The following is a 27975-nucleotide window of genomic DNA, read 5'->3' as shown; positions in this document are numbered from 1 at the left end:
GGATGTGGGGGGGGGGCATCTTGGGCCCTTCCACTTTGGTGCTCTGCCCCTGGGATGCCGTTCTTGGGGAGATCAAAGAGAACCAGCAGGATGGTTATTACATTCCTATTCTCACCAAGGAGGCGACTGGGTGACTTACAATTGGCCGGGGACTCCTGGAGGTTTGTCTTGGGGTGAAATTCTTTCTGGTTCCCCCAGATGAGCGTCTCACGGCGGATGAGATGGACGAGAGGCGGCGGCAGAACGTGGCCTACCAGTATCTCTGCTACTTGGAGGAAGCCAAGCGGTGAGACAGTTTTGGGGGGGGGAGAAAAAACACCCGACTCGCTTTCTCAGGGAAGCCCTTTGTGTTTGAAAGGCTCCCCCCCTCCCCAAAAGATCCTGAGAAGTGGTAATTTCCCTTGCAGTACGTGTGATCAATTATCATGGATTAAAATCAATCCATGTGCTTGCTAGAAGCCAGAAACAACTTTGAGGCCATAATTATAACAGGTGATCAGCTGGAGAGGTGCAAAGAGCTGAAAGGACCTCAGAGGTCATCCTGACCAACCCCTATTCAGCGCAGGATCCACCAGAGCAGTGTTTCTCAACCTTGGCCACTTGAAAAACTCCCGCAGAATTCTGGGAGTTGAAGTCCACCCATCTTCGAGTGGCCAAGGTTGAGAAACTCTGCCCCAGCCATTTAGCTGTTCCTCATAAGGTTTAGTTCCCATGTCTGAACTTGCTTTTGTTTTGAAGCAGGGGAAGGGAAGGGGCTGGAGGAACCCAAGTAGGTCTGAATGTTGTGGGTGTGTTTGCGTGCACGCTTTAATTTGGATTCCCTAAAGGAAAAAAAAAATTGAACTTCATGACCCTCGAGGGGCCTCCCAGCACTGCCCCTCTGGAAAAACGGGGGCTCTTCCTGTAAAAGGCATGGCCAGCCCTGCCTTATTTCACTGAGGGATGCAGCTAGAGAGACGAGGGGCTGGAGGGCAGGTATCTGAACATCCAGAAGGAAACTGGGTAGAGATGCTTCTTCCTCCGCCCCTTGGCCACAGGACTTGGAGGGTCAGCCACTTAATTTAAAACAAGACGCTTCTGCCCAGTGGCAGGAGGGGGCTTTGCTGGCACCCCTGCCCCAAATCCTAGGTCGGACTAGGTGTCTCCTGAGGGGCTGCTGACAAAATCCGATGGACGCCTGGGGTCGAGAGGGGTAACCCTGCCCCACTGTCCCCCTCAGCTGGATGGAGGCTTGCCTGAAGGAGCCGCTGCCCCCTCCGACGGAGCTGGAGGAGAGTCTGCGCAACGGCGTCACCCTGGCCAAGCTCGGGCATTTCTTTGCTCCTGACGTCTGTCCCCTGGGGAAGATCTACGACCTCGACCAGGCCCGTTTCCAGGTGAGGGGCCCTGGAGCCCTCTTGGTCTGCAGGTCAGGCCGGGGCTCCCCTCTGGTCTGGCTGGCCTCTGCTACTCCCCATCCCCTCTGGGGTCCAAGAGCTGGTCCCGGGCCTCTGGAGGCCAGGAGTGGGGTAAAGAAGCTTGGAAAGGCCCCCTCCCAGCCCCGAGACTTGTGGCCCTGCTCAGGAGTCTTGAGCTGGGGCTCTTGCAGGCCACCGCAGCTCGGGTTTTGCTCCTAAGAAGCTTGTGTGACTCGGGTGGAGACCCCCAAAGCGAGTCTGGTTCTGGTCTGGGGTCTGCCATTCCTGGGCAGTCTTGCTCACCAAGGCAGCTGGTCCTTCCCACCAGGTGGGGTCTCCCCCCTTCTCTTGTTGGGACAATCCGTGGCTTTTCCCCCATCGAAGGCTGGACGGATGCTCCTCCCTGTCCAGGGCTTTGGGGCAGGATCCTGTTGCTGGGATCCTAGGGCAAGATGGTCTCACAGGGACACACACACACACACCGTCTCCTTGCCACAATCTCTCCTGCCCATTCACTTGACTTTTCCCATGCCCATCTCACCATCTGGAACAGGGGTTTCCAATCTTGGCAAATTTAAGACTTGTGGACTTCAAGTCCCAGAATTCCCCAGCCAGCCGTGGCTGGCTAGGCAATTCTGGGACTTGAAGTCTTAAAGTTGCCAGGGTTGGACACCTCTGATCTAGAAGAAAGACTGCTCCATCTTCATATCTGGCAGAGGAGAAGCTACAGCTTGGGCCTTTCCAGTGCCTAGTAAAGGGGGTGCCAGCCTTTGGTGAGGGTCTTGGCACAGCTGCCAAGTCTTCCTTCTGACTCCAAAATTGGGGGCTGCTCAATTCTGGAGCAGTCCTGGCCCCCAAGGTCTCATGATGGGTCTAGTAGGGGTGACAACGTTCTCTGTCTTCTCCTCTTCCACTCTGAAGGCCTGTGGGCTCCATTTTCGACACACGGACAACATCAACCGCTGGCGGGATGCCATGAGCCATGTTGGGCTGCCTGTGGTAAGACCCTCGACCCTCCCCACCTTCGCTGGGGGTCTGGGAAAGGGTCCCCTTCATCCTTTGACACCTGCTCCCTTCTCCCAGATTTTTCAGCCTGAAACCACCGATATCTATGACAAGAAAAACATGCCTCGTGTGGTGTATTGCATCCATGCCTTAAGGTGAGCCTTCAGGTGTGTGGGGGGGAGAAAAGACCCTCCCCCAATAGACATCACTTTGGTCTCAGTTCAGAAGGAGTGGGGTAAACTTTGCCACTTCAGACCAAGCAGCTTTCTGAGGTCTTGGGGGGTGGGGGGGAGTTCCAGCTTCCTAGCCTTGCCGGTAGCTGGGGGATTCCTTTGTGGTGCCCCATCCAAAGGTTAGCAAACCGTGCTTAGCTTTTTCAAGGACAATAAGATAGTTGTCAGATTAGGCGAGAATGTAGTTGGGGCTGTTTCTATCCACTCTTCCTCTAATTTAGGCTTCTTTTCAGTAAATTAGTAAAAGGTTTGTGCGTATAAATCCTACTATAGAAGCTGATCCTGCAACAGTTTTAAGGGAGAGCTTAGGCCAAGACCGAGTTACAATTGCATTAAAGATCAGCGATTGATTAAGGAATAAAGATTCCTACCTGTCTTGCAAAGGAAGCAGCATAAACTGCTACACAAATAGACATATTTTATTCTCTCGTTAACCCTGTCAGCGCAGTGGCCTAGAGGTGGAGCTCTCGCCTCACAATCAGGAGGCTGTGAGTTCGATTCTAGGGAGTGGCAGATCTTTCTCTCTCTGGGCGCAGTGAGTAATTGTGCAAACTCTGTGTAGGTGTCAGGAAGGGCATCCGGCCAGTAAACGCTCAAGCTCCATTCAGTTGCCCCGACTCCACCCCGATGTGAGGGATTACAGGGTCATTAAAAGAAAAGAGCATTCCCACGTGCCATTCGTGTCTGATCCATGTTCAACCAAGTTCTCTTGTTTATTTTTCTGATCTATCTTCCAGTTTATACCTGTTTAAATGTGGGCTGGCTCCCCAGATTCAGGATCTGTATGGAAAAGTTGACTTTACGGGTAAGGCAGACAAAAGGAGACTTGGAATTCTTTGGAGCTTTTTGACAGAATCCTAGAGCTTGAAGGCAGTTATAAAAAATACAATCTCTCACTGCCCTGGTTCTCTTCTTTGCATGGCACTTCATTTATTTGGCACTTTGATTTTGAATTATGTTAACTCTGTTGCTGTGGGACAGGAGTTTCCAACCTTAAGATTTGTGGATTTCAGCTCCCACTGCTGGCTGGGGAATTCTGGGAGTTGAAGTTCACATGTCTTAAAGTTGCCAGTGTTGGACACCCCTGCTGTAGGAGAACTGATGGATCTTGGAGAATGAATGAATGAATGGAGAAACTCAGCGTCTTATGGCCTAAGAATTCTGCTCATTAAACATTGATCACCAGGGCTGAAGACCCTGACAGATTGGGAGGGAGAGAATGGCAGCCCTTAGACCCTCTCACCTGACCTTTCTCTTGCTTCCTTCCAGATGAGGAAATAAACCACATGAAGGGGGAGCTAGAGAAATACGGCTTGCAGCTACCCTCCTTCAGCAAAATTGGCGGCATCCTGGCTAAGGAGCTCTCGGTCGACGAGGCAGCAGGTACCGTATGCGCTGACCACTGTCTGATCCGCGGGATCTGCTGCTCTCCTCTCCCCCACGTTAACACAGCTGCTCCCCTTCAGTGCATGCTGCCATCCTGGCTATCAACAAAGCGATAGAAGTGGGGATTGTGGCAGAGACCATGGCGACTTTGTGCAACCCCAGCGCCATGCTGGTGGGTCTGCAGGAGGGTTTGGGAGGCCCCTACCAGGAAGAGCTCTGCCGGGCCAAAGAAGAGAAGGCAGAGAACGCAAAGAATCGGGTAAGCAGAAGCACAATAAGATTTCTCCCCCCCCCCCCTCTCTCTCATACACACACACTCACGCTGGGGGGTTTGGCTGATTGCAGAAGGGAAGCCAAACCTTGGCTGGGTGATCCGGGGCACGTGAGCAAGCCTCTCAGTGCTCTGGCGTGGAAAACTCTGCTCAACTGATTTCAGTTCCCATCCCTGATTATGCAAATGTGCAATTAGAGAATACACATTAGCTTTCATTTGCATTATTATTATTTTTCCTCCCTGGTAAGTTCCAAGAGAGGTGCAGTCACTGGTGGTGGGATGAATCCCGCCTCCCTCCGGGCAATTTCTCTTTTATTCATTTGGAGCTATTCTGGAGGTGGCAAAAAGCCACTTTGGACCGTTTGGCTTTCTCTTTGTTCTCAGCATCTGCAGAAGATACCCGATGGGGAAGACATTTACGACCACTGTTTGACCCAAGCTGAAATCCAAGGCAGCATCAATTTGGTGAACAGTGAGTAGACAGGGCCCACCTCCATGTCTGCTGCTTCAGAAGTGGGAAAGTCCATTGTCTTGATTGAACATTGCTGCAAATCCGGGCAATGATGGGTGGACTTCAACTCCCAGAATTCCCGAGCCAGCATGTGGGATGAAACCATAAATTGTGCTGACTAGGGAATTCTGGGGATTGAAGTCCATCCATCTTCAAGTTGCCCAGGCTGAGGAACACTGGTCAGATCATGTTTTGGGGTTCCTGAGGGCCCTACCTGTGCCTGGTTTTCCTTTCCCATTCTGTTTTGGGGTGGACTTGGAGGAATGTTGACTATTACTGGCATTGTCCATGTGTAGTATGGTTGTAGTAGTGGTATTCTTTTTACTACCCCATCTTATTGATATTATTACGATTATCATTATTCTGTTGCTTTGCATGTACACTGAGAGCTTCTGCACCAGAGACAAATTCCTCGTGTGTCTAAGTATTCGATTTAATTCATCTAGTCAGTCTTGGCAAAAATCCCTGTTTTCAAACCATAGTTTGTCAATGAAGCGATCCTGTCAAATCAGAGTTAGCCTTCTCTGGAAAAGCCCTGGGTGGCCCACTGCCGTCTCCTTGTCACCATCTCTGGTGGGGATGGCAAGAGCAACAGCTTTCTGACTGCCTTCAAGACACTCTATAGAATTCTCTCCTGGGGGGGGTGTTCCCATCTGGCCCTCTGCTTCCTGTTGTGGGGGCAGGGCAGGTGCTAAAGCTGATCCCAGGGAGGAAACGCCCAGATCCGAGCCTGGAAATATTTCCCATAGGAGGAGGGTGGGTGGGTCTGGTGGCCTTCAGTGGAGCCAGGCCTCAGTCTTGGCTGAAGTGAAGCAGAACTTGGGGTCTTGGGCAGAAACCACACGCTTTCCAACTTTCCTGACCTGAGTGGGTGGGTGGGGTCTGGCCATTCTGGAGGGTTCTGAGAGGGGCTCTAGCTGGGGGTCGTAACCCTGAGCGCCTGTTGGATTGGTTGCTTGTCGAGTAGACCAAATCTGCCCCCTGTCCTCCTTGGGAAAGAGGCCTTCTTCTCCCCCTGCCTATAGTCCAGGAAAGTTTTTGCATGAGATCCTTTGTGACCCTTTCCTTGTCTCTAAATCAGCCAGGAGTGCCCTTGAGATGGTGGAGGACGCTCTGGAGGCCCAGGACCCTCAGACCTTGTACCACGTTTTGCAAGATCCTATCCTAGCCCTGAAGAGCCTGCGGCGAGACAACGCCGGCTGGTACCTGGATCAACTCTCTGCTGACCGGGAAGAGAAGGCACTGGTATGCCGACGGGGAGCAGAATCGGGGCAGGAAGGGAAGAAGGGGCCCTGCTTGGGCGTCACAAGGCTGGGAACTTTCTGGATTGCGCTCCGCTTGCCTCGGCCTTCTGTAAGACAATGAGAAGAGGCAGTGTCTCGGAAGAGAAGGGCTCTTCAGGTGGATTCTGCAATGGAGCTGCCTGCGAAATCAACACACACACACACACACACACACACACGATGCCACCAAACCCAACGGGAGCATTTTGTGCACCCCCCTGAAGTCATCTCCCTGTCCCGGGTTGTTGGGCAACCATTTTGTTCAGTCTTATCTGAATAGTGTCTTTGGGGCTAGGAAGCATCCAGAGAACTCTGTGATGGGGGGGACCTCCTGGGTCTTCCCCCTCCAGTAACACCAATAGGGGAACCCAGATCTTGTTTAAAAGCTCCTTTTTATTATGATTAATTGGAGAACATTGCAAGAGGCCCACTGATGTTCCAGTTGGATGCTGCATCAGCTTTCCTGCTTACAGTATCTAACCTCTTCCATCAAGGCTGTTCCTAACCTTGATCATCTCTGCCAACTCTCTTCCTAGTGGTTTATTAAGAACACCTTTTTCTTTCCCTCTTTCTTTCTTTCTTTCTTTCTTTCTTTCTTTCTTTCTTTCTTTCTTTCTTTCTTTCTTTCTTTCTTTCTTTCTTTCTTTCTTTCTTTCTTTCTTCAGGAATTGGGACACGTTGACATGCTTGAGCAAGGAGAAATTCAAGCTGGAGTTTATGTGGCTAACCAGAGAAGTGATCAGGAGCGGGCTGGTGAGTGTTGTTGTGCTCCAGGACAAGCCTTGGCTGGTTGGGTGCTGCCTTCCTTTTGGGGGACAAAGAACCCCTGGGGAAAGGTCTCCTGCAGGGGAGTCCTGCATCTCCTGCCCCAACGTCACCTTTCCCAAACACCTGAGAATGCCCCTTGCACCTGTCCAGCCGCGCACGCTGTGAGCCACATCAACACCTCCTTGCGAAGAGGAATCGTGGAAGAGACGATGTGCGCCCTGGCGCAGCCCGAGGCTCAGCTCCCGGAGGTGTTCCCCTTTGCCGCTGAGCTCTACCAGCAAGAACTGTCTGCCCTGCAGCGGCAGCAACCCCAGGTGAGGGGGTCCCCGAAGGCTTCCTGCGGGCTCAAATGGCTGCTGCCTTTCTCCTTTGCAGGGCAGTCCCTCTTTCCCATCCCATCTCATCTTCAGCCCATCGGCCCTGAGCTTTTCAAATCTTTTTTTTAAAGATCAAAAGGATGGGTCCTCCTTGCCCTTTCCACTCTTTACAAAATATTTAGACTAAGAACAGTTCCAAAGTCCATTTGCAGAGTCAGATGCGTGTCCTGGGCTGCAGGTGGGTGTCTCCTCCCTGTAGGCGTTGGGGGGCATTGCGATGGGGAAGCCTTTAGCTGGCTCAGAAGCCTCTGCTTGGGCTTCCTTGGGGTGTACCTGGCTTGGGACAAAGCTGGTACCTGGCCTCCTTTGGCAGGGGAAGCTGGCCCAGGAAGAGCTCTTTGTGGCTGTGGAGATGCTGTCCGCAGTGGCGCTGGTCAACCAGGCCCTCGAGGGTGGAGACAGCGTCAGCTTCTGGAGGAGCCTCCTCAGCTCCGCCCTGGGCCTCTGCGGTGTCGAAGAGAGCCACGCACAGCGGTAAGACGCCCGGCTCCGCACGGGGCCCCGCCCTCCTCCGCCTCCTCCACCGCAGCGTCTGGCGCTGGGTGCAGAGCAGCCGATGGTCCTGAAATTGGTCACCTATGGAGGGTACGGGTAGTCCTCAGCTTACCATCACGATTGGGACCAGAATTTCCGTTTTAAATTGTTATCATGTTGGACACAATTTAATGACAGATTTTATGGCAGTTAAGTGAATCACCATGGTTGTTAAGCAAATCACATGATAAACTGAATCCAGCTTCCTCAGTGGACATTTTTTGCTGAAAATTTGCAAAAAAAAAAAAAAAGTTGCATATCACAACTGCTGCAACAGATGGTAAATACGAGAAGGTTGCCAGGCTCCAGTCTCTTGACTCGGTGGTGTGACGGGTGAAAGTGCAGGTCGTAAGTCACTTTTTCCAAGAAAGTTACAATTTTGTTTGTTAAACGAATGGCTGTAAGTCAAGGACCACCTGTAGACCCTGATTGATTTCTGCCTTCTAACTCCGACCTGGCGTTCTCGTTTGTTTCCATTCTGCAGTTATTTCGAGGACCTGTCCAAACAGAAGTGCCTCTTCCGGGAAACCCGGCGCAACTTCCTGAGTTGGAACGATATCCAGGCCTCGGTGAACAACGTGAATGCCTTCGTCCAAGAAGAGCAGGAAAGTAAGGCTCTTTGGCCAAAGGAGATTCTGGGTCAGCTGTGGTGGACAACGTGTGTGGGGCTGCGACTGACAGCCGAAGAGCTGTCTGGGCCTCTGTCTGGGCCTCTGTGGCAGAGAGCAAGGCTTCGTTGGAGCCAGTGGGGAGACTCTGGGTCAGCCCCACTCTCTCAGCCCAGCCCACTTCCAAGGATTGTTGTGGGGGAAATAGGAGAAGGAAATAATGTCTATTTTTCATATTATTTAATTGCCCATCTCCCTTGGAAATGTATGTTTGCCACCTAATAACAAAGGCAGGATAAAAATCTAACAAATAAGAATAAATACAGGACTCATTCCAGAACTACAAACCGCTAAAGATTCCTTTTCCAGAGTTTAAAACCTGAACATTAAAATGCACAAGTCACAAACAGCAAGTAGCCAGGCGATTCCTCAAACTGAGGTGCCCCATTGGGATAATTCCACCAAACCCTTAAAAAGCGTTTCTCTCCGGCCCTGGGTTCAGCCAAAGCCGCCCTCTCCCCTTTCAGAAATCCTTGCTGTCCGGCTGATCAACGAGGCCCTGCAGGGCGACTGTCCAGAGAAGACCCTCAGGGCTCTGCTCCTGCCGTCAGCCAACCTCGCCAGTGTGATGCTCCCCAGAGCCAAGCGGTACCATTTTGTTCTGGCCCAGATGTTGAGGCAGAAGGCCCAGGTAGGAAAAGAAGGGGGGGATGTTCGGGGTGGGGGTCTCCTGAGCTAATGCAGAAACACCATCAGGCACCTGGACCAAAAGTTTTAGGTGCTCCCCAAACTGGGTCTGGCTGAGCCTCTCCAGAATCTGCACTCAGGGCTACACAGAAGCAGGAAGTGGTTTTATGAAGTGACAAACCAGACCAATCGCATTTTATTGCCTCCTTTTTCTGAATAGCATCGCTGCCTTCTCCAGTCAGTTGTCGGTGCTACAACTCCCAGAATTGGGAACTTGGGGAATCGCAGTGCACACGTATGGATGATAGTGTGGCTTTGGGTGGTTGAAGCAGAAAACTGCACTGGTGATTCTACAGTTTGTATCAAATTTGGGAGGACCAGCGAGGGCACCACAGTCCCAAAAGAGGGGAGGTTTGAACCACAAGCTGCTGGCCCTGATCCGCCATTCTAGGCCAGCTTGTCTTCTGTTGTGCCACCAGTTAGACCAGCATTTCTCAGCCTTGGGAACTTTAAGATGGGATTTCAACTTCCAGAATTCTGGGACTTGAAGCCCCACCCTCCACCCCCCTTCTTAAAGTTCTCAAGGTTGAGAAACGCTGAGATAGGCACTGCAGGAGGAGTCTGTCTATGGCAGGGGTAGGCAACCTCGGCTCTTTTATGACTCATGGACTTCAACTCCCAGAATTCCTGAGTCATAAAAGAGCCGAGGTTGCCTACCCCTGGTCTATGGGATCCAAAAATTGGAAGGAATCTGGAACCCCCTTTTCTGGTGTACATAATTGGAGTTTGTGGTGTTGGATTTTTCAAAAAATCTGTGAACTAGGCTTTTCTACTTTTAGCTAGCCCAGGGGTCCCAACCCTCCTGACTGTGGACTGGTATCGGTCCGCGGCCTGTTAGGAACCAGTTCATGGAAGTGGGTGAAGGTTCATCTGTGCATGTGCGGGGAACTAGGTAAAACGCGAAACCACCCCTGCCGCCCAGTCTGTGGAAAAATTGTCTCCCACGAAACCGGTGCCAAAGGTTCGGAACGGCTGAGCTAGTTCCTAATCTCCTGCAGTGGTTTGGTCAGGTGCTGTTCTGCGCTGTGGAGGGTGACAGCAACCACTCTTGGTGTGAGGCTTACAAGGACTCTGCCCATGCCGGCCTTCTCTGTCTGACCTGCCTCACAGGGTTGTTGTGGGAAATATACGGCCATCCCACGCGCAGACCTTTGATTCGCTTTATCAACGTACAGGAGATTTGGCTTCCGTGAAGCTGGCAATCGTAGCTTCTCCAGAGCCTGTCTGGGGAAGAACGGCTGCGTCGCCAGCTTCTGGGCGCTCCGCTCAGAATGGGGCCCTCTTGTTTCCTCTGAGCAGGTGACAGGAGACGCCGGAGCGCTCTTGTGCTGGGAAGAAATCCGAGAGGGGGTCTGCAAAGCTGACCAAGACAGCAAAGCTGCCCAGCAAAGTAAGGCTGGGGGCTGCTCTCTGGGCCCCCTTCCAGAAGGGGAGGGGCTGATGGGCTTGGGAGATGTTCCCCTCCCCCGGGACCCATGGCTTCCTGCCCCAGCCGCAGCCCCCTCTGCCTCTCCCCACAGTGGCCCTGGGCGTTGCTGCCATCAACCAGGCCGTCAAGGAGGGGAACGCGGCCCAGACTCTGCGCGTCCTGCGCAATCCGAACGTGGGCCTCAGTGGCCTGGTGGCAGAGTGCGCCGCGGCTTATCAGGCGCAGCTCTCTGCCGTCCTGGCAGCACGAAGGCCGGCAGGTAAAGGCGGGAGGGATCATGCTGCAGCCCAACCCAGGAGACCCCCCCCCGCCGCCTTCTACGTTGTTCATCCTGACCTTCATCAGTCATGTTTTCTTGGGGGGGTGCAGGGGGCCCCTCAGAGGCGCTCTGGGCCCGGCACAGACTGAGAGATGGCTCAGAGTACTACTTCCACCTGCGGTCCTTTGAGGGGTCCTGGGAGCAGCCCCAGCCCCCCACCCTCAACACAGCCCATCTCAGCCAAGAGGAGATCCAGGTGGGTGTGGCAGAAGCAGATCTCTGGGCCAAACACTCAGCCACTGGATCCCACAGTTGGGGGGTGGGGGTTGAAGGGGAAACGGGCTGCAGTGGGTAGAGAGGCGTCTTCTGGGCATCTGGGGGGGGCTCTGGGCTTGCCAGGGCCTTCCTGCTGCCACCTCATGTGCACCAGGTGACGGAGGGCCCCAGTCTTTGCCCAGGCTGCCCCCTTTTCCTGCCTCCTCTCTGGACATATCCTTTCCCATCAGCAGGGCAGGCGGGCACCCTGGGAGGACTCCCCCTGCAGGGAATCCTCGCTCCTTCCTTGGAGCTGAGACAACCCAATGGGCCTTTTGCACGTCTCTCCTGCAGGCGGCCATCAACAGCGTGTCTTCCACACACGACCGGGAGCGCCTCTGGCAATCCTGCACCTGGCTTGTTGTCCAGCTGCAGGCCCGGATGAGGGGCTTCCTAGTCCGCCAGCACTGGGCAACTCGGCAACAGTTCCTATCCCAGCAGGTGCCGGCAGCTACCAAAATCCAGGTGGGTGCAGCTGCACCTTTGCAGAGAGAGTGCCTTCCTCAGCCTGGCGTGCTTTAAACAGGTTTCCTTCCCTGAATACGGGGAGTCCTCTCACCCCCGTAGAGCAGGGTCCCCAGCCCCTGGTCCATGGACTGGCACCGGTCCGCAGCATGCCAAAAACTGGTCTGCGTAAACGAGCGAAGCCCCATCTGTGGGATGCAGGCAGCGCCTGAAACCAGGCCCCCTCCGGTCCACAGAAAAGCCTTTCTCCCTGGTGCCCCAAAGGTTGGGGGCTGCTGCCCCAGAGGAGCAGTGACGCTCGATCCTAGCAGTAGCTCCGTCAGAAGCCCCCAGACAGACTTGGCATTAGCTGCCTCCTCTGCCCAGCTGGAAGGCCTAGGGTGGAGCTGGGAAAAGCTGCGAAGAGGCCAGTTTGGGAGGGGACATCTGCTGCTGCTGCTCCATAGGAAGACCCCCCCCTCCAATCTGTGAACAAGGCTGAGAAAACCCATGGAAGAGGGGAGGGCTGTGCTCAGTGGGCCAAGGGGAGATTCTCCCATGGGAGGGTCACCGTTGCCCTCTGCCCTCAGGCCACCTGGCGTGGGCACCTGCAACGCAGAAGCTACTTGGAGAGACTGCGCTACTTGCGGAGGAACACAGCTGCTGTGGTCAAAGTGAGTTGTGGGGCGTCAACTGTGTGGTGGGCTTGGGGGGGCTGTTGGGCTTCTCTGGGAGCTGCCAGTGGTGGCACTGATTGCTTTCCTTCTACAATTGGGGCTGTGGCAGATCCAATCCTGGGTGCGGATGTGGCTTGCCCGAAAACAGTACCTGGAGCGTCTGCGCTACTTCAGGAGGAATGTGAGTGTTTCTGCCCCGATTGTTATGAAGTTGCTTGGTTGGGGGCGGGGTCTTCCCCCAGGGGGGGCGGGGTGAGCAGCCAAATGCTTCCAGCAAGCCCTTTTGCAGGCATTTCCGTCCCCAGGCTGCTCCTGAATGTGGAGGCTCCATTCTGAGTGCTGCTTTCCCAATTAATGTGTCTCTAAATAAAGTGCTTTTTGTTATCACTCATCATCCCCAACCTGCGCCCTCCAGATGTGCAGGGATGCCACTCACATCGGGGAAAAGAAATGGATTGGACCGGTCGACTTTTTAGCAGGCCAGCTTTTTACAGCCAGCTTTTTATGGTCATTTTTTTACTGCCCTCTGTTCTCCCCGATTCTTCCCTCTGTGGGTGACTCTGCAGCCTGTTGGAGGTCTTGAGAGTGGCAGAAAATTGCTGTGACCATTTTCATTCCCAGTTCCTGGGCAGATAATTCTTGGAAAGTTGACATTGGCTGCTGCAGGCTGGCGAATCCTGGGAGTTATACTCTCGGCCCATCTGGACAGCTGTCTTCTCCTGAAAAATCCTTGAAAAAATCACTAAATTAACCCAAACAGGTTCACAAAAACTACCGTAATCTGAGGGGAAACTGAGGTGATTTGCCCTCTTTTGTGAGCTGGTAAAGGTGCCCTGGCCAGGCTCAAAGCAGGCGGCCTCTTTCACTGCGTCTCTTGGCAGGTTGCAGCCGTGATCAGGATCCAAGCCTTCGTTCGAGGGAACAAGGCGAGAGAGGCTTATAGGGTGCTGGGTGAGTGTCCGGATCTTGGCTCGGGGTGGTGTGTGTGTGTGCTCCTCCTTCCCAAACTTTGTGGGGATTTGTGTGCACTTCAAGATGTGTATGTGAGCACTGGTGAAATGCCCGGTCTGTGGGTCTGGCTTCGCCTGGACAGCTCTGGAGGGTCTTCTGTAGTGCAGCTGATGGTGGATCAACACGGAGCCCTCCTTTGCCCTGAGGATGGGGGCGGTTTTGGGGGGCTCCCGATGGCAGTGAGGCCCCCCCGTGTGACGGCTGGTCCTGCACTTTCTCTGCTGCCAGTGCATGGCAGGGATCCCCCCCTCAGCATCCTCCGACGTTTCGCCCACCTGCTGGAGCAGAGCCAGCGCGACTACCAGGAGGAGAGGGAGCTGCAGGCGCTGCAGGAGAAGCTGGTGAGGGGGATCCGCTCCAACCAGCAGCTGGAGAATGACCTCAACCTCATGGACATCAAAATTGGATTGCTGGTCAAGAACAGGATCACCCTGCAGGTCAGGAGGGGGTGGACCAGATCTCTGCTGGAGGGGCTTCTGGTTGGGGGTCTGGCTCTGGGCATCCTCAGAGCTGATGGAGGCTGCTCAGCTGCTACACAGAAGTTCCAGCCCTCCCATCAAGGCAGGGGCGGCAATTCGGGTGCCTGGTCTTCTTCGGTTCAGAAACGGTCTTTCCCCAGTTTGTGGGAAAAGTTGCTGCCTTGTCGTATAAAAATAAAGTCATGCAGTAGCAATAAGTAAATATTCCATGCTGTAGGAATTAAGCTGAAGATGCTTTAGCCTCTGAAGGAAGAGGTGACCAGTACTTAACCCTCCTCCTAGCCCAGGGGTAGGCAACCTTGGCTCTTTTGTGACTCGTGGACTTCAACTCCCAGAATTCCTGAGCCAGCCATGCTGAGGGGGAAAGGAGAGGTTTCCAAGCAGAGCCAGACTGGCTCAGGAATTCTGGGATTTGAAGTCCGCGAGTCATAAAAGAGCCAAGGTTGCCTACCCCTGTCCTAGACCATATTTCCCCAAATTTGGCCACTAAGACACATGGGCTTCAACTCCCAGAATTCCATGGCCAGCCACACAGAATTCTGGGAGTTGAAGTCCATGATTTTGAAAGGGACCAAGGTTGGGAAATCCTGTCCTTTCCACCCAAAGGCAGAAGTGGCCCTTACTGTGCAGCTGGTCACCCACATTTCTTGGGTAGTGACAGAGATGTTCTTGCCGGCATCACCTCTGTCTGCCTCTTCCAAGGCTGCTTCTCAGCTTGTTCTCTCTTGCCGTGGGGGGCGGGTGCCTGTTGAAATAGTGCCTCATGTGTCCTCCCTGCTGCACCCTCACCCCTGCCTGTGGGGCCCTGACCCACCCACCCCTCCCCATTCTGAGGCAGCCCGTTTCCTGCCTCGTGGATCGTTGCCCTCGGACAGATGCCCTCCTGAGCGGAGAAGAGGGCTGGAGGCGGGTGTTGTGTCATTGTCCGGCTTCTCCCCTTGACAGGAGGTGGTGTCGCATTGCAAGACGTTGACCAAGAAGAACAAGGAGCAGCTCTCCAGCCGGATGGAGGAGAGCAAGGAGAACGGGCTGAAGGCGCTCAGCAAGGAGAAGCGGAAGACGCTGGAGGCCTATCAGCACCTCTTCTACCATCTGCAGGTGGGCAGCACCTGTCGGCCTCAGACTAACACACCTGGTGCAGAGGGAAAAGCTTTTGCGAGCTGCGGCTCTCTTCACTCGGAGCGTTGCGCCTGACAAGGTGCTGCAGGCCTCTCGGTCGGGGCCACTGCAGAGTAACACTAGGCAGCGTCTGCTTTAGGAGGAGCGCCCGACCCTTGCTGCAGTCGGGACCCCTTGCTTGTTATTTGGGCAGCACCTTTGTTTTAAAAACATATTAGCACAGCCAGGAAGAAAAAAAGGAATAAAGAAATGTATAGCTTGTGTAAAATTGAACAAGAACCCTCAAAGTCATATTGTATCAAAGAGGCAATCCTGAGACATTTCACCCTTGTTTTTTTTAATCCCATTTATATCCCGCCCTTCTCCGAAGACTCAGGGCGGCTTACAATCTAAGCACAAATCAATGTGCTTTTATTAAGGATTAAGTCTTGTAATCTATATAAATTGTTCTCTCTCTACTGATCAAGGTACAACCAAGCTTGGATGAATGCACCCCCAAGGGTGGGCCTTTGCCCTGGGAATCTGGTTCTCTGCCCTGCCGGATCTCCTGGGCGGGTCAGCGGCTGGTAGCGGCCCTTGGCCTGGGCAGGTGGATGTGGCACCCAGTCCAGGAAAGCCATTGGTGCCTAGGCAGCCCTTCCCTCCTTCCAGACTCAGCCGGTGTACCTGGCCAGGCTGCTCATGCAGATGCCACCCAACAAGTCGACCAAGTTCATGGAGTCGGTGGTCTTCAGCCTCTACAGCTACGCCTCCGGCCCCAGAGAGGCTTACCTCCTCCTCCAGCTCTTCCGGCGCGCCCTGCAAGAGGAGATCGCGTAAGTCCTGGGCGCTCCCTGCCTGCTTCTGCCCCATGAGTACATCCAGCCTGCCTGGGTGGCTCTGGACAGGGATGACCCCAGCGGAGGGCACTGGGTGGCATTTGGGGGAAGGCCTTTCATGGGTCCCCTCCATGGGCAAGAGCAGTGTTAGCAGACCGGCGAGCCGTTTGCCAAGCAGGTTTACACGTCTTGCATCACCTTTTCCTGCAGACCTGATTAGGAGAAGCAACAGCTGGGGACAGCCGTGCCCTTTGTCCTACAGTTTGGACAACCGGAGGGGGCCTGCTCTGTGCTCCTCGACGTTTTCACGCCACTTACCTGCTATTGTGAAGGCTTCCAGCTTAGTCTGTTATTCATTTAAATATGATTTTGTTTATGTCTGCAGAGGTTTACTGATTTCAGGGCCCAGTACTGAATCTTCCAGGTAGTCCTCAGCTTACAATTATTTGTTTAGCAACCATTCAAAGTTACAACAGCACTAAAAAATGTGACAACTGGTCCTCGCACTTATAACCATCACAGCACCCCCACGATCACATGATCAAAATCCAGGTGCTTGGCAACCAGCATGTATTTGCAGTGGCTGCAGCATCCCAGGATCACGTGATCACTGCTTACGACCTCTGTAGCTGGATTCCAGGAAGCAAAGTCAAAGGACCCATTTAACTTTGCGTCTCCTTCCACGTGCCAAGAGGTTATTCTGGAATAAAAGGGTGCTGGCCACGGAACGCTCGCCCTCCGCCCAGATCCGAGGTGCTGCCTCTGTCTACCTCCCAGGTCCAGAGTGACTCAGCCGCGGGAGATCCTCACGGGGAACCCCACTGTGATCCGCATGGTGGTGAGTTTCTATCGCAATGCCCGTGGGCAGAACGCCCTGCGCCAGATCCTAGCAGAGCCGGTGCAGGAGGTTCTGCAGAACAGGAGCCTGAGCATTCGCACCAGCCCCGTGGAGATCTACAGGGGATGGATCAACGAGACGGAGTCCCAGAGTGGACAGCAGAGGTGGGTGGCCATAACGCATTCTCCACGGCTTGGCTCTGCTCGGAGTGGGTGGGGCTGCGAATCCCGGAGGCGGGTCTCACGGCTTGCGACTCGGAGAGCCTGCAGTACCCACGTAGACCACCGGGTGGCTGGAGCAACAGGACCCCCAACACACAAATTATAAGATTGATCGTATTTTATGTCTTTTGTACTGAAAGGCAAAGAAGCAAGCAGGGTGTTTCTATCTCCCTTTGTGAATCTTGGGGAATCCCCAGGCCGGTTTATGGCATGGAATGGAGAGGAAGGATAGGAAGAAAGGGAGGGAAAAGAAACGTGGCCTTGGCAGGCACGCACAACTTGTCTTCTGCATGAGGCAAAATAACACCGGCCCTCAAGTGTGGGAGGGAGAAAGGGCAAACATGATGAAAATGTTGTTTTTCCCAACAGCTTTAAGTTGCTGCCCCTGTTTCTTCTCTCCCCAGCCATCTGCCCTACAGTGTCACCCCGCAACAAGCCCTCGGTCACCCAGAGGTCCAGAGGCGACTGGACGTCTCCCTCGGCCATCTCCTTGTGCTGGCAGACAAGTTTCTCTCGGCCATCCTCTCCTCGGTGGAGAAGATCCCGTACGGATTTAGTGCCACGGGTCTCTTTTCTTCTGCTGCCCCCCTCTGGGGTCGGCTCCTGGCTTCCAACCTGCCCCCCCAACAAGAAATAAAATTGCTGCATTAGGAAATGGCCTTAACAATGAGTTGGCCTTGGCCTGAGCTCTTGCGAAGTTTCAGGCAGGGGCTTCCTCAGGGCTGGCAGACGAAAAGTCGGGCTGAGATTTTAGAATTTAGACAATACGGCAAATGCCCCCGTTGGGTTTAAGCAACAATAAGATCCTTGTTACTCTGCAGGGCATTGCGCTAAAATATAAAATCAATATCCAGGACAGTCCCCTCCCCACATAGCGATAACAGGTCCTGGGGTGTAATCGTGTACGTTTCCTCCAAAGAGGGTAGAGATGACTTCTGTAGATGCCGTATGCCAAATAAATAAATAAAAACTGCAACTTCGAGAGAGAGAGAGAGAGAGGAGTTTTCAGCACATCAAATTAATGTGTGCCAAAACCACCGTCCCACCGAATTGCTCCAGACTGGAGAGGGGTCACAGATGGGCCCCATTTTGCAGGGTGTCCATTTTCTCCAGCATTTTCTCTTGGCGTACATGGGAGTTGTGTCTTTTGGGGGGGGGATTCCTGCCTACCCAGAAATGAAATCTGGCTTTCCTTTCAGGTATGGAATGCGCTACATGGCCAAAGTCTTGAAGGCAACCTTGACTGAGAAGTTTCCAGATGCCTCCAAGGAAGAGATCTACAAGGTGGGGTGGGCCAGGGCGCAGAAGCAGGACCGTCTCCTGGCCCTCACTCTTGGGGTCTGCTCTTTTCCCTCCATTTAAGGTTATTTTGGCTCCCGAGTTTCTGAGTCAACATGGGATGGGCTACAGGACAGGGATTCGTAGCCGTTTCTATCTGTCCCTGGTCTCTGAAAAGATTACTTTTGATGAAATGAAAGCTCCATGTGAAGATAGCACCAATGTCACAGCACCCTCTTGATTGATTGGCCTTGAAAACTAACCTTAACCGGTTGGTCCTCAAATGGGAACCACCAGGAACAATCCAGAGGATGTTAGTCCAGTTGCCATGGTTCAGCCTTCAGACATCCCAGAGGGCACTTCTCCGCTACTCCATGGCTGCCAAGAGAAGCATCTCTGGAGTTACAGGGAGTTGATTTTAGAGGCTCACCTAAGGAAAACGAGTGTGTCCCCTGGGCTGGCCCCTGTGTCACTGGCCAGCCACGTCACAGCAACTCGCAAGAGTGCCCGTATTTTGGCTCGGTGGTCTCCAAGTTCCTAAGCCCTGGGCATGGGTGGCTCAATTCAAGGAATGGGTGGGTCAGCACACTTCCTCCCTCCCCCACGCCAGAAACGATGAGCTCCCCATCTACCAGCCTTGCTCCCTCCTGTCTCAGGTGGTGGGCAACCTGCTCTACTATCGCTTCATGAACCCAGCGGTGGTGGCACCAGATGGCTTTGACGTTGTGGACCTCTCTGCTGGAGCACCCCTGCACCCCGACCAGAGGCGCAATTTGGCCTCGGTGGCCAAGATCCTGCAGCACGCGGCTGCCAACCAGCTTTTCGAAGGAGAAAACAGCCACTTGAACGTGGTAAATCAGTACTTGGAGGATGCACACCAGAAATTCAGGTTGGTCAGGAGATGAAAGGCCGGTCTTGTCTGCTGTTACCTTCAGCTCTTTCCCTCCCTAACCCTGAAGAAGGAGCCAGGTGCTCGTCCTTCCCCCTCTGAGAGTGATGGGACCGCTGCCCCATTCGCAGCTCTTGGCAGCTTTGGTGTCTGCGTTGGTACCCTTGACCCGTTAACTGGGAGTCACCTAGTACCCACCTTATGCGGGAAGCTACTCCCCCTGCTTAGCCTGTGGCATGCTTGGGCTTTTGGCCAAAGGAAAAGGTATGGCTGGAAGGGTGAAGGGTCTGCTCAAAATGGCAGCTCGTTCTGAAGAGTCCCCTGGAGCTGGGCAGTTAACAAATTCAAATAAATATTTGAAATTTATGTTAAGAGAGCATTGCTCTCCCGTCAAAGATCTTGGCCTTGGCTGTTTGGGAGGGAGGGAAGGGGCCCACCATGTCTAGTCTAGTGAAAAGGGACCAGGGGGTACATGACAGCAATGTTCCAATATTTGAGGGGCTGCCACAAAGAAAAGGGGATCAACCTGTTCTCCAAAGCGCCCGAAGGCAGGAGAAGAAGCAAAGGATGGAAACTGATCAAGGAGAGAAGCAACCTGGAACTAAGGAGAAACTTCCTGACAGTGAGGACAATTAATCAGTGGGACGGCTTTTGCCTTCAGACATTGTGGGTGCTGCATCACTGGGGTTTTTAAGGGCATATGGTCTCCTGCTTGAGCAGGGGATTGAACTAGAAGACCTCCAAGGTGCCTTCCGCTCCCATGATTCCATGTTCTTCTCTTTTGTCCTTCTGTCTCTTCCAGAGCGTTCATCAACACAGCCTGTTCGGTCTCTGAACCCGAAGAGAGATTTAATATGGACAAATATTCTGAGCTGGTGGCTATCACCAAACCAGTGGTCTACATAACAGTTGGGGAGCTGGTGAACACCCATAAGGTGCAAACCTCAAATGTCAGAAAAAAAATCTGTTTTAAGGGGAGAGAAATAATTGTTTTTGTGCATAGGCCAACCCAATATCTGGCTTGCTTGTTTGTGATTTTGTGTGTTTGCAAGCCATGCTCTATGGCTTGACGTGTGAAAATCCAACAATCTACCGTATGGCTTTTTTTTTAATAAGCTCATTGTTTTTTATGAACCTGAACCATGAACCCACTTTTGCCCCCCAGTTTCCCCTTGGCTGTATCTCTTTTTCACAAAGCCATTTGGTTTACAGCAAGGATGTCGAACCTTGGACACGTTAAGACTTATGCAGCTGTAAAGTGGCCATGGTTGGGATGCCTGGTTTAGAGTAACTGCCTATGGCTTTCTTGCTGCTCTCTTTCTTCATTTTTGTTGTCTTATTTCTGTTTATCCCTTCATTGATTCATAATTTTAAGACTGTATTTTGATTATTCAAATGCTTTTGGTTTTACACAATTTGAAAAGACCATTTTGAGAGGCAAGTGGGATAAATAATGCATCGCGAATGTCCTTAATCTCTGCTTGGTCCTCTTTGCCACAGTTGCTGCTGGAGCACCGGCATTCCCTGGCTCCCGATCCCCACGATGTTCTGCACAAACTTTTGCAAGACCTTGCAGAGGTGCCAACTGTTGCCTCGTTGACAGGTAAACTGAGGACTGTACTTTAACAGCATGGGATTGGGCACTGTTCCTGCCCAAACAAGGAGGGCTCTGCTACCACCTTTTCCAATATGCTTCTTTTATAAAAGGCTGCAGCTCACCAGAATGTCTAATAATAAGAAAAGGTGCTAGCAGGCTCTTCCGAATTTTGGCTTGCCAGAGACTAGCATCTCTCTCCTTCTACAATGTCTCAGGTTTTGCATTTCATTCAGTCAATTTCTATAGCCACCCAGCTTAACCAAGTGACTCTGGGTGGCTTACAGTTCTAAAATTATAAAGCAATTAAAAAACATTGAAGCAGTAAATACATCCACAAAAATAAATAAATACGAACAGCAGCCGTGATGATTAATCAATTAATAGCAAAGCCAAGAAACAGGACGCTTAACATTTATAATACTAAACCAGGTTGTTCAAGAGAGTGGTGGGACCACTGTATTCAGCCCAACTCCCGGTTTGGGGGACCTGCTTCTGAGAGGCGTGGGCCATGAGACCGCCATAACCAGCTGGCGCAAAAATAGGGCTGAAACACCTTCAGGGACCCACAATTAATTACTCTGAGGTTGAGTCTTCTCAGCACTCCTTCAGCCTGGCAAATGTCCTTGAGGAGACCCAGGCCAGTGTGACCTCTGGCTGGCCCCCATTACTTCACACCATCGGTTGCCCCACTCGCCAGGTTTCCTCATCTGGTGCCCAAGCAAACTGCTTGAAACTGGCAGCTCAGCCAGCCTTGTGCTGATGCCAGGATCAGCTTTCTGTTGGCCGCAGTGGTTTGGTTTTTTTAAATTATTGGGTTGTTTCTCTAACTTGGTAGTTCTCGAGTACTTCAACAGCCTAATCAAAGAACTACCAAGAAAAAAAACCATATTCCCACCAACACTGATAGGGCAAACCACAGTATATAAAAAGAGAGAAAACCCTATCTCCGTCTAGCACTGATGATGTTACCTAGTTGGGTCATGAAACATCTGCAAGAAAATCAATCTTGGAGAGCACCAAGGACTCCACAGCTATTTTCCTTCTCCTCGTCTCCACAAACCCTACCCCCTTCTGATGTTATCTAGTTAGGTACTGAAACGTCTTCAAGAAAACAACCAAGCTCAGAGAGTACCAAGAACTTCACGATTCAGTCCTGAGCTACAAATATCCTCTTCTATCGACATCTCTCCCTGTCCTTCAGCTGGTAGGGCTGGCATCCCATACTTTAGGCTCTTCCAATCCATGCAGGCATCTTCCTCAAAAGACTGTTAGGCTTCTGGTTTGCTTTCTTCCTTTACTCCTCTGAACCTGTTGGACTGCTGTCTATTTGCAGGCCACAGCCTGGGACAAGGGGCGAACGGGACCTGGGAAGATGCTTTGTCTCAGCTCTCCAGAACGGAGCTCTCGCTTGTCCTCAGCAGCAAATACGGCATGGTGGAAGCCGAAGCCAAGGGGGAAACAGATGCTAAAGGCCTGTGGCTGAGGTGGGTGGCTGCATCCCCTTGCAAGGGGAGGTGGTGGGGCCTGGCTCCCTCCCTGCCCCCCCGGAGATCTCATGAATAGCATGTGGGTGATGATCAGGAGCACAAAGAGAATCTCAGATCAGCAATGCAGGAAGCCAGTGGGAAGGGGAAAGTACAGAATTACAGGTAACCTTTGGTTAATGATGGTAACTGGGACTGGAATTACCATCCCCAAGTGTTGTGACCATAAAGCATGACGTCACTTGACTGCATTGCTTAGCAATTTTTTTTATTTTTTTTATTTTAATTCCATTTATATCCCGCCCTTCTCCGAAGACTCAGGGCGGCTTACAAGCTTAGCAGGAGCCTTCATTCTATGTATATGCCTGCTTATTAGGGCTTTCACCCCCCCCCCCAAGCGGCATTATTACAAAGTCAGCTTAATTGCCCCCAACAATCTGGGTCCTCATTTTACCTACCTCGGAAGGATGGAAGGCTGAGTCAACCTTGAGTCTGGTGGGACGCGAACCTGCACTAATTGCAGGCAGCTGGTGTTACTTAAGGAGGCATTAGCCCACTGCTCCACCAAGGCTGCAATGGCAGTTCTGTGGCCACAAGCGATGATCGTGGTTGTTAAGCAAGGATCTCTTTGCAACTTCACGCCAGCTTCCCAAAAGCAAAGTCACTGGGGAAGCCAGAGGGAAGTGGCAAGTCCGAGGTAGCGTGCAAGCAGGTTGAAGGGCAGGAAGCAGCTGTTGTCAGGTTGCAGGGATGGCTGGCTGGGGCATGTCGGGGCTGGCGGTGGAGTCATCACAGAGCAGCTTGCAACTTTCTCTGCTGATTTTCTCCTGGACCTTGGTGTGGGAAGAGGGCAGGGAAGGTCGCATCATGTGACTGCACGGTGCCACTGCTGTTCCACTGCAGTTGCCAAATGGTTGTGTTTTGCATGGGCATTGTGATGAAGATGCCTTAGGAGAATTACAATTAGGGTAGCTCAGCGTGGAATTCGGACCTGCCCCTTTTTGTTCCCTCAGGGTCACACTTTGGTTAATAAGGGCCACTGGCACAAAACTCACTCTTCTCCCCATTTACTTGGTAGCAAAAGGACTAAGTACATTTTCTGGAATCACAGCAGGCCGTGTGACCTCCTGCTGGGCAGCTTCTCAGTGACCCTTTGAGCCGCTGAGCCGTGAGCGCTGCTGAGTGGGGCTGGGAGGAGGGGACACCTGCGCTCTGCCCTCTGCCCAGAGTGACCGGCTGCCCTCTTGTCTTTCTCCTTTGGCGATGAAGCACCAAACAGATGCTGGTGGATGTGATCCAGTGCCATCCCGGAGAGTCCCTGGCTGAGGTCCTGCACTCAAAGGCATCGGAAGAGGAGGTGGGTGGAGCGATGAGCGAGGGGACCGCTTGCCCGGAGAGTGGGCAATGCCCTTCCTGGGTGCCTCCGGGCAGAGTCTGGATGGCCCTCCTCCAGGCGGTGCATGTGGCCTTGAGGGTTCCTTCCCCCTCCTGCGGGATGAAGCTGTGGGAGAAGGGGGGCCCGGGCCAGAGGCTCTGAGCCGTTGGCAAGAGTCACCTAGGATTATAGGAAGGTCGCCTTGGAGGCGGTGGGAGAAATGCGGAGCCATTTGCAGAGTTTCTGGAACCGGAAGAGAATAAGAAGAATCCTTCACATTTTCTCTTGTGGGGAATGGGCTTTTCCCTCTCCCCCAGCACAGGGGCCCCCAACCACAGTTGGCCTTCAGAAGGCCAGTCAAAACGGAGCTCTGCGGCTGCCTGTCTGCAGAGGGACACAGACGTGCTCACCTGGTTGGGCGTGAGTGTTTGGACTGTAGCCGAGTCGGTTTCCGGGCTCCACTTGCAACCTGGTCACAGTTGTGGCTTCCTCTTTCGCAGGAGCAGCTCCACCGATGGCTACTTCAGAGAAGGGCCACCGGGCACCCCCAGGCCGGCAGCGGCCATCTTTCCCTGGAGGAGAAGAAGAAGAAAGTCCTGGAGTGCCTGGAGCACCTGGCTTTGGTGGGCTCGGCCAGCCCGTCCCGGGCTCTGCTCAGCGAGATTGCCCAGGTGATCCAGGCAGCAGAGGAGGTGCCCTTGGGGGAGGGTTGGCAGGACCGGGTCTCTTTCGTTCTCGGGCCTACCTGGCAGGGCTGGTGTGCATCCTGGTTGACAGTCACTGTAAAATTGCGGGGAAGCCATTTTTAGGCTGGCTGTAAGGAAAAGTCGGTGCCTTTAGCTCAGGGCCTGTGGACTTCAACTCCCAGAATTCCTCAGCCGGCACAGCTGGGAGTTGAAGTTCAGAGGCCTTAAAGTTCCCAAGGGGGAGAACCTTGCTTTGGCTCCTGCCCTGCCTCATCCTTCTTCTCCCGCAAAGTGGGAGCGGCTGGGGATGGTGGAAGTTGAAGTCCAGTCCCTTTAAAGTTGCCAAGAGTGAGGAAGGTGGTCCGGGGAACGGGGGGCAGGGGTCCATGCAGAGCGCCTGGGGCATTGGGCCGGTCTCGGCTTCCCACAGGACATCCGCTCTCAGAGGCATCACCGGCAGCGCCGCAGGGGGCAGCTGGCCAAGCTGCAGCAGGCCCTGCGAGGCTTGACCGCCAAGCGCCGCTTCTACCAGGAGCAGGTGGACTACTACCAGAAGTACCTCCGCACCTGCCTGGACAACCTGGCCGCCGCAGACAAGTACGAGGCCCGGCCGGCTCGGGTATCGAGGGGACCTGGCCGCTGTGGGGCAGGGGCTGGAGGGAGCGCAGCTCTGGGCCCTCTGCCTCCGGGGGCCGGGCTGGAGACGCCACACCTTGCCTGAAAAGAATCTGTTCCGGTTATGGGGCAGCTTCTCTTTTGGAGAAGCAGGGGAGCTTCTGGACGCGTCTTTCATCTCGAAACCCCCCATGGCCTTGAGGCCTCCTCGGTGGGGAGGCTGCGGACCCCACCTCACCTTCTTTTGTGGCTTCCCGGGGGGGGCACTAAAAGAACATTGCAGGTGCTCTCCCCCCCGACCCGAAAGGGCTTGCAATGCTGGCGCCTCCCCCATTTCCCTTCCCCAAGCAGGTCCCCCTCCCCTGGCATTCCTTGGCTGGTAGCTGTGCCCAGGTCCACCGGGGGAGGCTGGCGGAGTCCACCGGAGCCCACTGGGGCTTTGGAGCCTGGTCTGCTCCTTCCAGGCTGAGCACGCTGGGGCCCAGGTGGAAGAAAGCCAATGTGGGGGCGGGCAAGGGTCGGCGTCCCCCCACCACACCCTCCCGTATCCAGGCTGCCCCCTTTTTCTTCCCTTCAGGCCCAGCAAGAAACAGGCTGTGCTGCATTACACAGCGGCCCGTCTGTTTGAGAAGGGGGTCTTGCTGGGGATTGAGGACCTCCCGCCAAACCAGTAAGTCTGGATCTCCCCCTCCTCCCTCCCGGCTCCTGCTGCCCCTCATTCTTCCGTGTGGATGCTCCCATCTGGGCATCATCCGGGTCTGTCTGTGGGTGGCTGACAGAGTCCTCAGTGAGAGGAAAACCCCTGAAATCTCAGCTTGGTGTACTGGACTTTTTTTTATCAGGCTGTGGAAAAAAATAAATCTTTCATCCCCAATTACATTTTCTCAGCTTCGTGGCTTTAATTCCTCCCCCTCTCGCTCTTTTTTTTTCAGACTTAGAAATGTCATTTTTGACATTATCCCTTCCCGGGAAGCTGGCAAGTTTCAGGTCAAGGCGAAGTTTATGGGGATCGACATGGAAAACTTTCAGCTTAGTTACCAGGTAAGGGGGCAGCTGACGAGGGCTCCCGCCATACGGTTTGACTGTTTAATTATTTACCAGCTCTCCAATGGAAGTAGACTGAGTGAGGCACAAACACAGTTCTGTACACCCAGCACTTGTATAAATCACATCTAGAATATTTTAAGCCCTGTTAGCAATAGTTCACATGGGGACGTTCTGCTGCAGCTTTGTGTGTGTGTGTGTGTTTTAAGGGCAGCCTCCCCTAAGCCGCCCTGATGAGAGAGCCTGGAGGCCAGGCAGAGGATGGAGCTGGGCAGAGGCGCTTCTGGCCCCAGAACGGAAAATGAAATTTCCTTGGAATCGGAAGGCTCTCCCCACCAGAGCCTAAATGCCTTCAGGGAACAGGAGAGGGATCTGTCCGAGAAGAAGGCCTGAGCAAGAGCAGCCTCCTCACAGTGGCTCACTCCAGATGGCATCCCCTGGCAGGGTCTTCTCGGTGATAAAGGGGAGAAAAAGAAGAGAGGAGGAGGCCAAATGGATCTCAAGGCTTTGCACTCCCTGCCCTTGGAGGGAGGGATCACATCAGAGGGATCACCGGGAGATCGGGAAGTTGCCCTTCCTCTATGAGTGATCGGCTTGGACCGAGTCCCACACCCGGGCCTGATCCCAGCCTGGAAAGGGCTCAGTTCATCTGCAGGTTCAGAACTGGTGCCTGGCAGCCTAAAATTAGTTACCAGGCAGAGAAAGTTGAGACAGAGAAAAAGACACATAGCAGGAAAAGTTCTCAGGCTGCTCATTTGCACCCTGCGAGGGCCTTCATCTTTCTGAAAGACTCGCACACGGGCTTAACTGGGTTGCTGAACTGGCGTGGTTAACGCTGGGTTTGCACAATACAAACAGGTCACCCTACATGCAAAGCTGCAAACAAAGCAAAGTTATAACCTGCTAAGTTACAAAGGAACTAAGCAAGGTTAAAGCCAGCCAAGCTCATCATTGCTCAGTCTTTCCCTGATCTGGTCAGCCCAAGTTTAGATTGCCCCGTTTTCCATTTGGAAATATCCTTTGAAAGCGCAGAATCCCAGAAGGGATGAAAGGGGCCTTGGAGTTCTTGCAGCTCAGGCGGGAGACCCCGTGCCATTCTGGACCTCTTTCTCTTCTTTCAGGACCTCCTCCAGCTCCAGTATGAAGGTGTGGCTGTCATGAAAATGTTTGACAAAGCCAAAATCAACGTCAACCTTCTAATCTTCCTTCTGAACAAGAAGTTTTTCAAAAAATAATGTGCTTCGGGCAACAGCTGTGGATTATTGGGGTCCTTGTTAGAAAGAGGCCAAAGAGATATATAGTGCTGCTTGCTTTACTCCAGAAACCCAGAAGACCCCCTCAGAGGGGCCCTCAGGGAAGATTCTTGCATGGCAGAAGGCTTCCTTGGCATATAAACCTCTTGCCTGTAGAACACTAGATCCATCTATCAAGGATAGGCTGCTTTTCTAAGTGCAAAGCATTTCACCCACAGTCCAGCCCTCTTCAGACACAAACACTCTCGCACACCCCGGTCATTCAGCCCAGATAGCCTGAAGTTTCAGGGTTCAGGAAGAACTGAACGTTGCAAGTCTGGAGACCCCATCTCTAGAGTCAAACATCTTCCTCTCTCAGTAGCTGGACTCTGAGGAAGCCAAGGAATTCCCCGTTTCCCTCCGCCTTTTGGCGCCCACACAGCCCCACAAGTTCTTGGCGCTGGTCTCCTGGAGGGGCAGTTTGTTCTCCCACCAACCTGGCAGCTGGCAAGAATCAGGCTGGGCGTCTGGAGCTGCCCGTTCTTTCAAGAGAGGCGGTGGTGTGCAGCCCTGAGAGAGGGCAGGGGGGTGGGTTGCTTTTTAATACTTGTCACTCCCAGTCCTAAGAGTTTACATAAAATCAAGTTTCCTCAAATGGAGAGCTTTAGAAATTCAGATTTCTGGATTACCCTTCCGCTCAGTGCTAGTTTGAAACTGCCAAGTTATCAAAGAGCTCAATTGTTTGTATACCAGCATTTGGAAGGCTACTGAAAACTGAATTCTTTGGATTTTCCCTGGTAATTTAAGTATTCAATCAAAAGAATAAGATAAAAAGTTTGCACAGATTGTTAATATAATCAGACATTTTATTAAGATCTATAATAAACTCTTATTCAATTTTTTTAGTATGGTTACTGAATGTTATCCGCTAGAAATTGCTATGTGTGTAACTGAAGGAGTTCTCTTATGTTTTGCATAGCACGATTCTCATCGTTCATACAATTCAGAATTAAATGTAGAACTTAAACCTAATCATTGAGAA

The 27975-nt window shown here is 52.9% G+C and overlaps 1 protein-coding gene across 1 annotated transcript; it reads left to right on the top strand.

Moving 5' to 3' along the window:
* The first annotated feature begins 203 nt into the window (after nt 1-203).
* Nucleotides 204-27771, top strand: IQGAP3 (IQ motif containing GTPase activating protein 3). Its single transcript, XM_081340972.1, has 37 exons — nt 204-286; nt 1220-1376; nt 2319-2396; nt 2481-2557; nt 3373-3440; nt 3905-4018; nt 4102-4280; nt 4680-4767; nt 5888-6051; nt 6755-6842; nt 7008-7171; nt 7548-7708; nt 8253-8377; nt 8904-9067; nt 10423-10513; nt 10644-10811; nt 10922-11067; nt 11421-11591; nt 12161-12244; nt 12357-12428; nt 13129-13198; nt 13487-13695; nt 14683-14835; nt 15508-15671; nt 16452-16676; nt 17138-17278; nt 17933-18017; nt 18668-18900; nt 19703-19835; nt 20401-20503; nt 21831-21981; nt 23251-23338; nt 23857-24027; nt 24473-24639; nt 25235-25327; nt 25590-25698; nt 26823-27771. Exons 1-37 carry the CDS (start codon nt 222-224, stop codon nt 26934-26936), a joined length of 4833 nt encoding a protein of 1610 aa, XP_081197098.1. The 5' UTR covers nt 204-221; the 3' UTR covers nt 26937-27771.
* The last annotated feature ends 204 nt before the right edge of the window (nt 27772-27975 follow it).

This window comes from Vipera berus (assembly GCF_964194415.1).
Source record: "Vipera berus genome assembly, chromosome: 16".
NCBI classification, from domain to species: Eukaryota; Metazoa; Chordata; class Lepidosauria; order Squamata; family Viperidae; genus Vipera; species Vipera berus.
The sequence above is the reverse complement of the archived record's forward strand: the minus strand, read 5'-3'. Positions and strand labels throughout refer to the sequence as shown.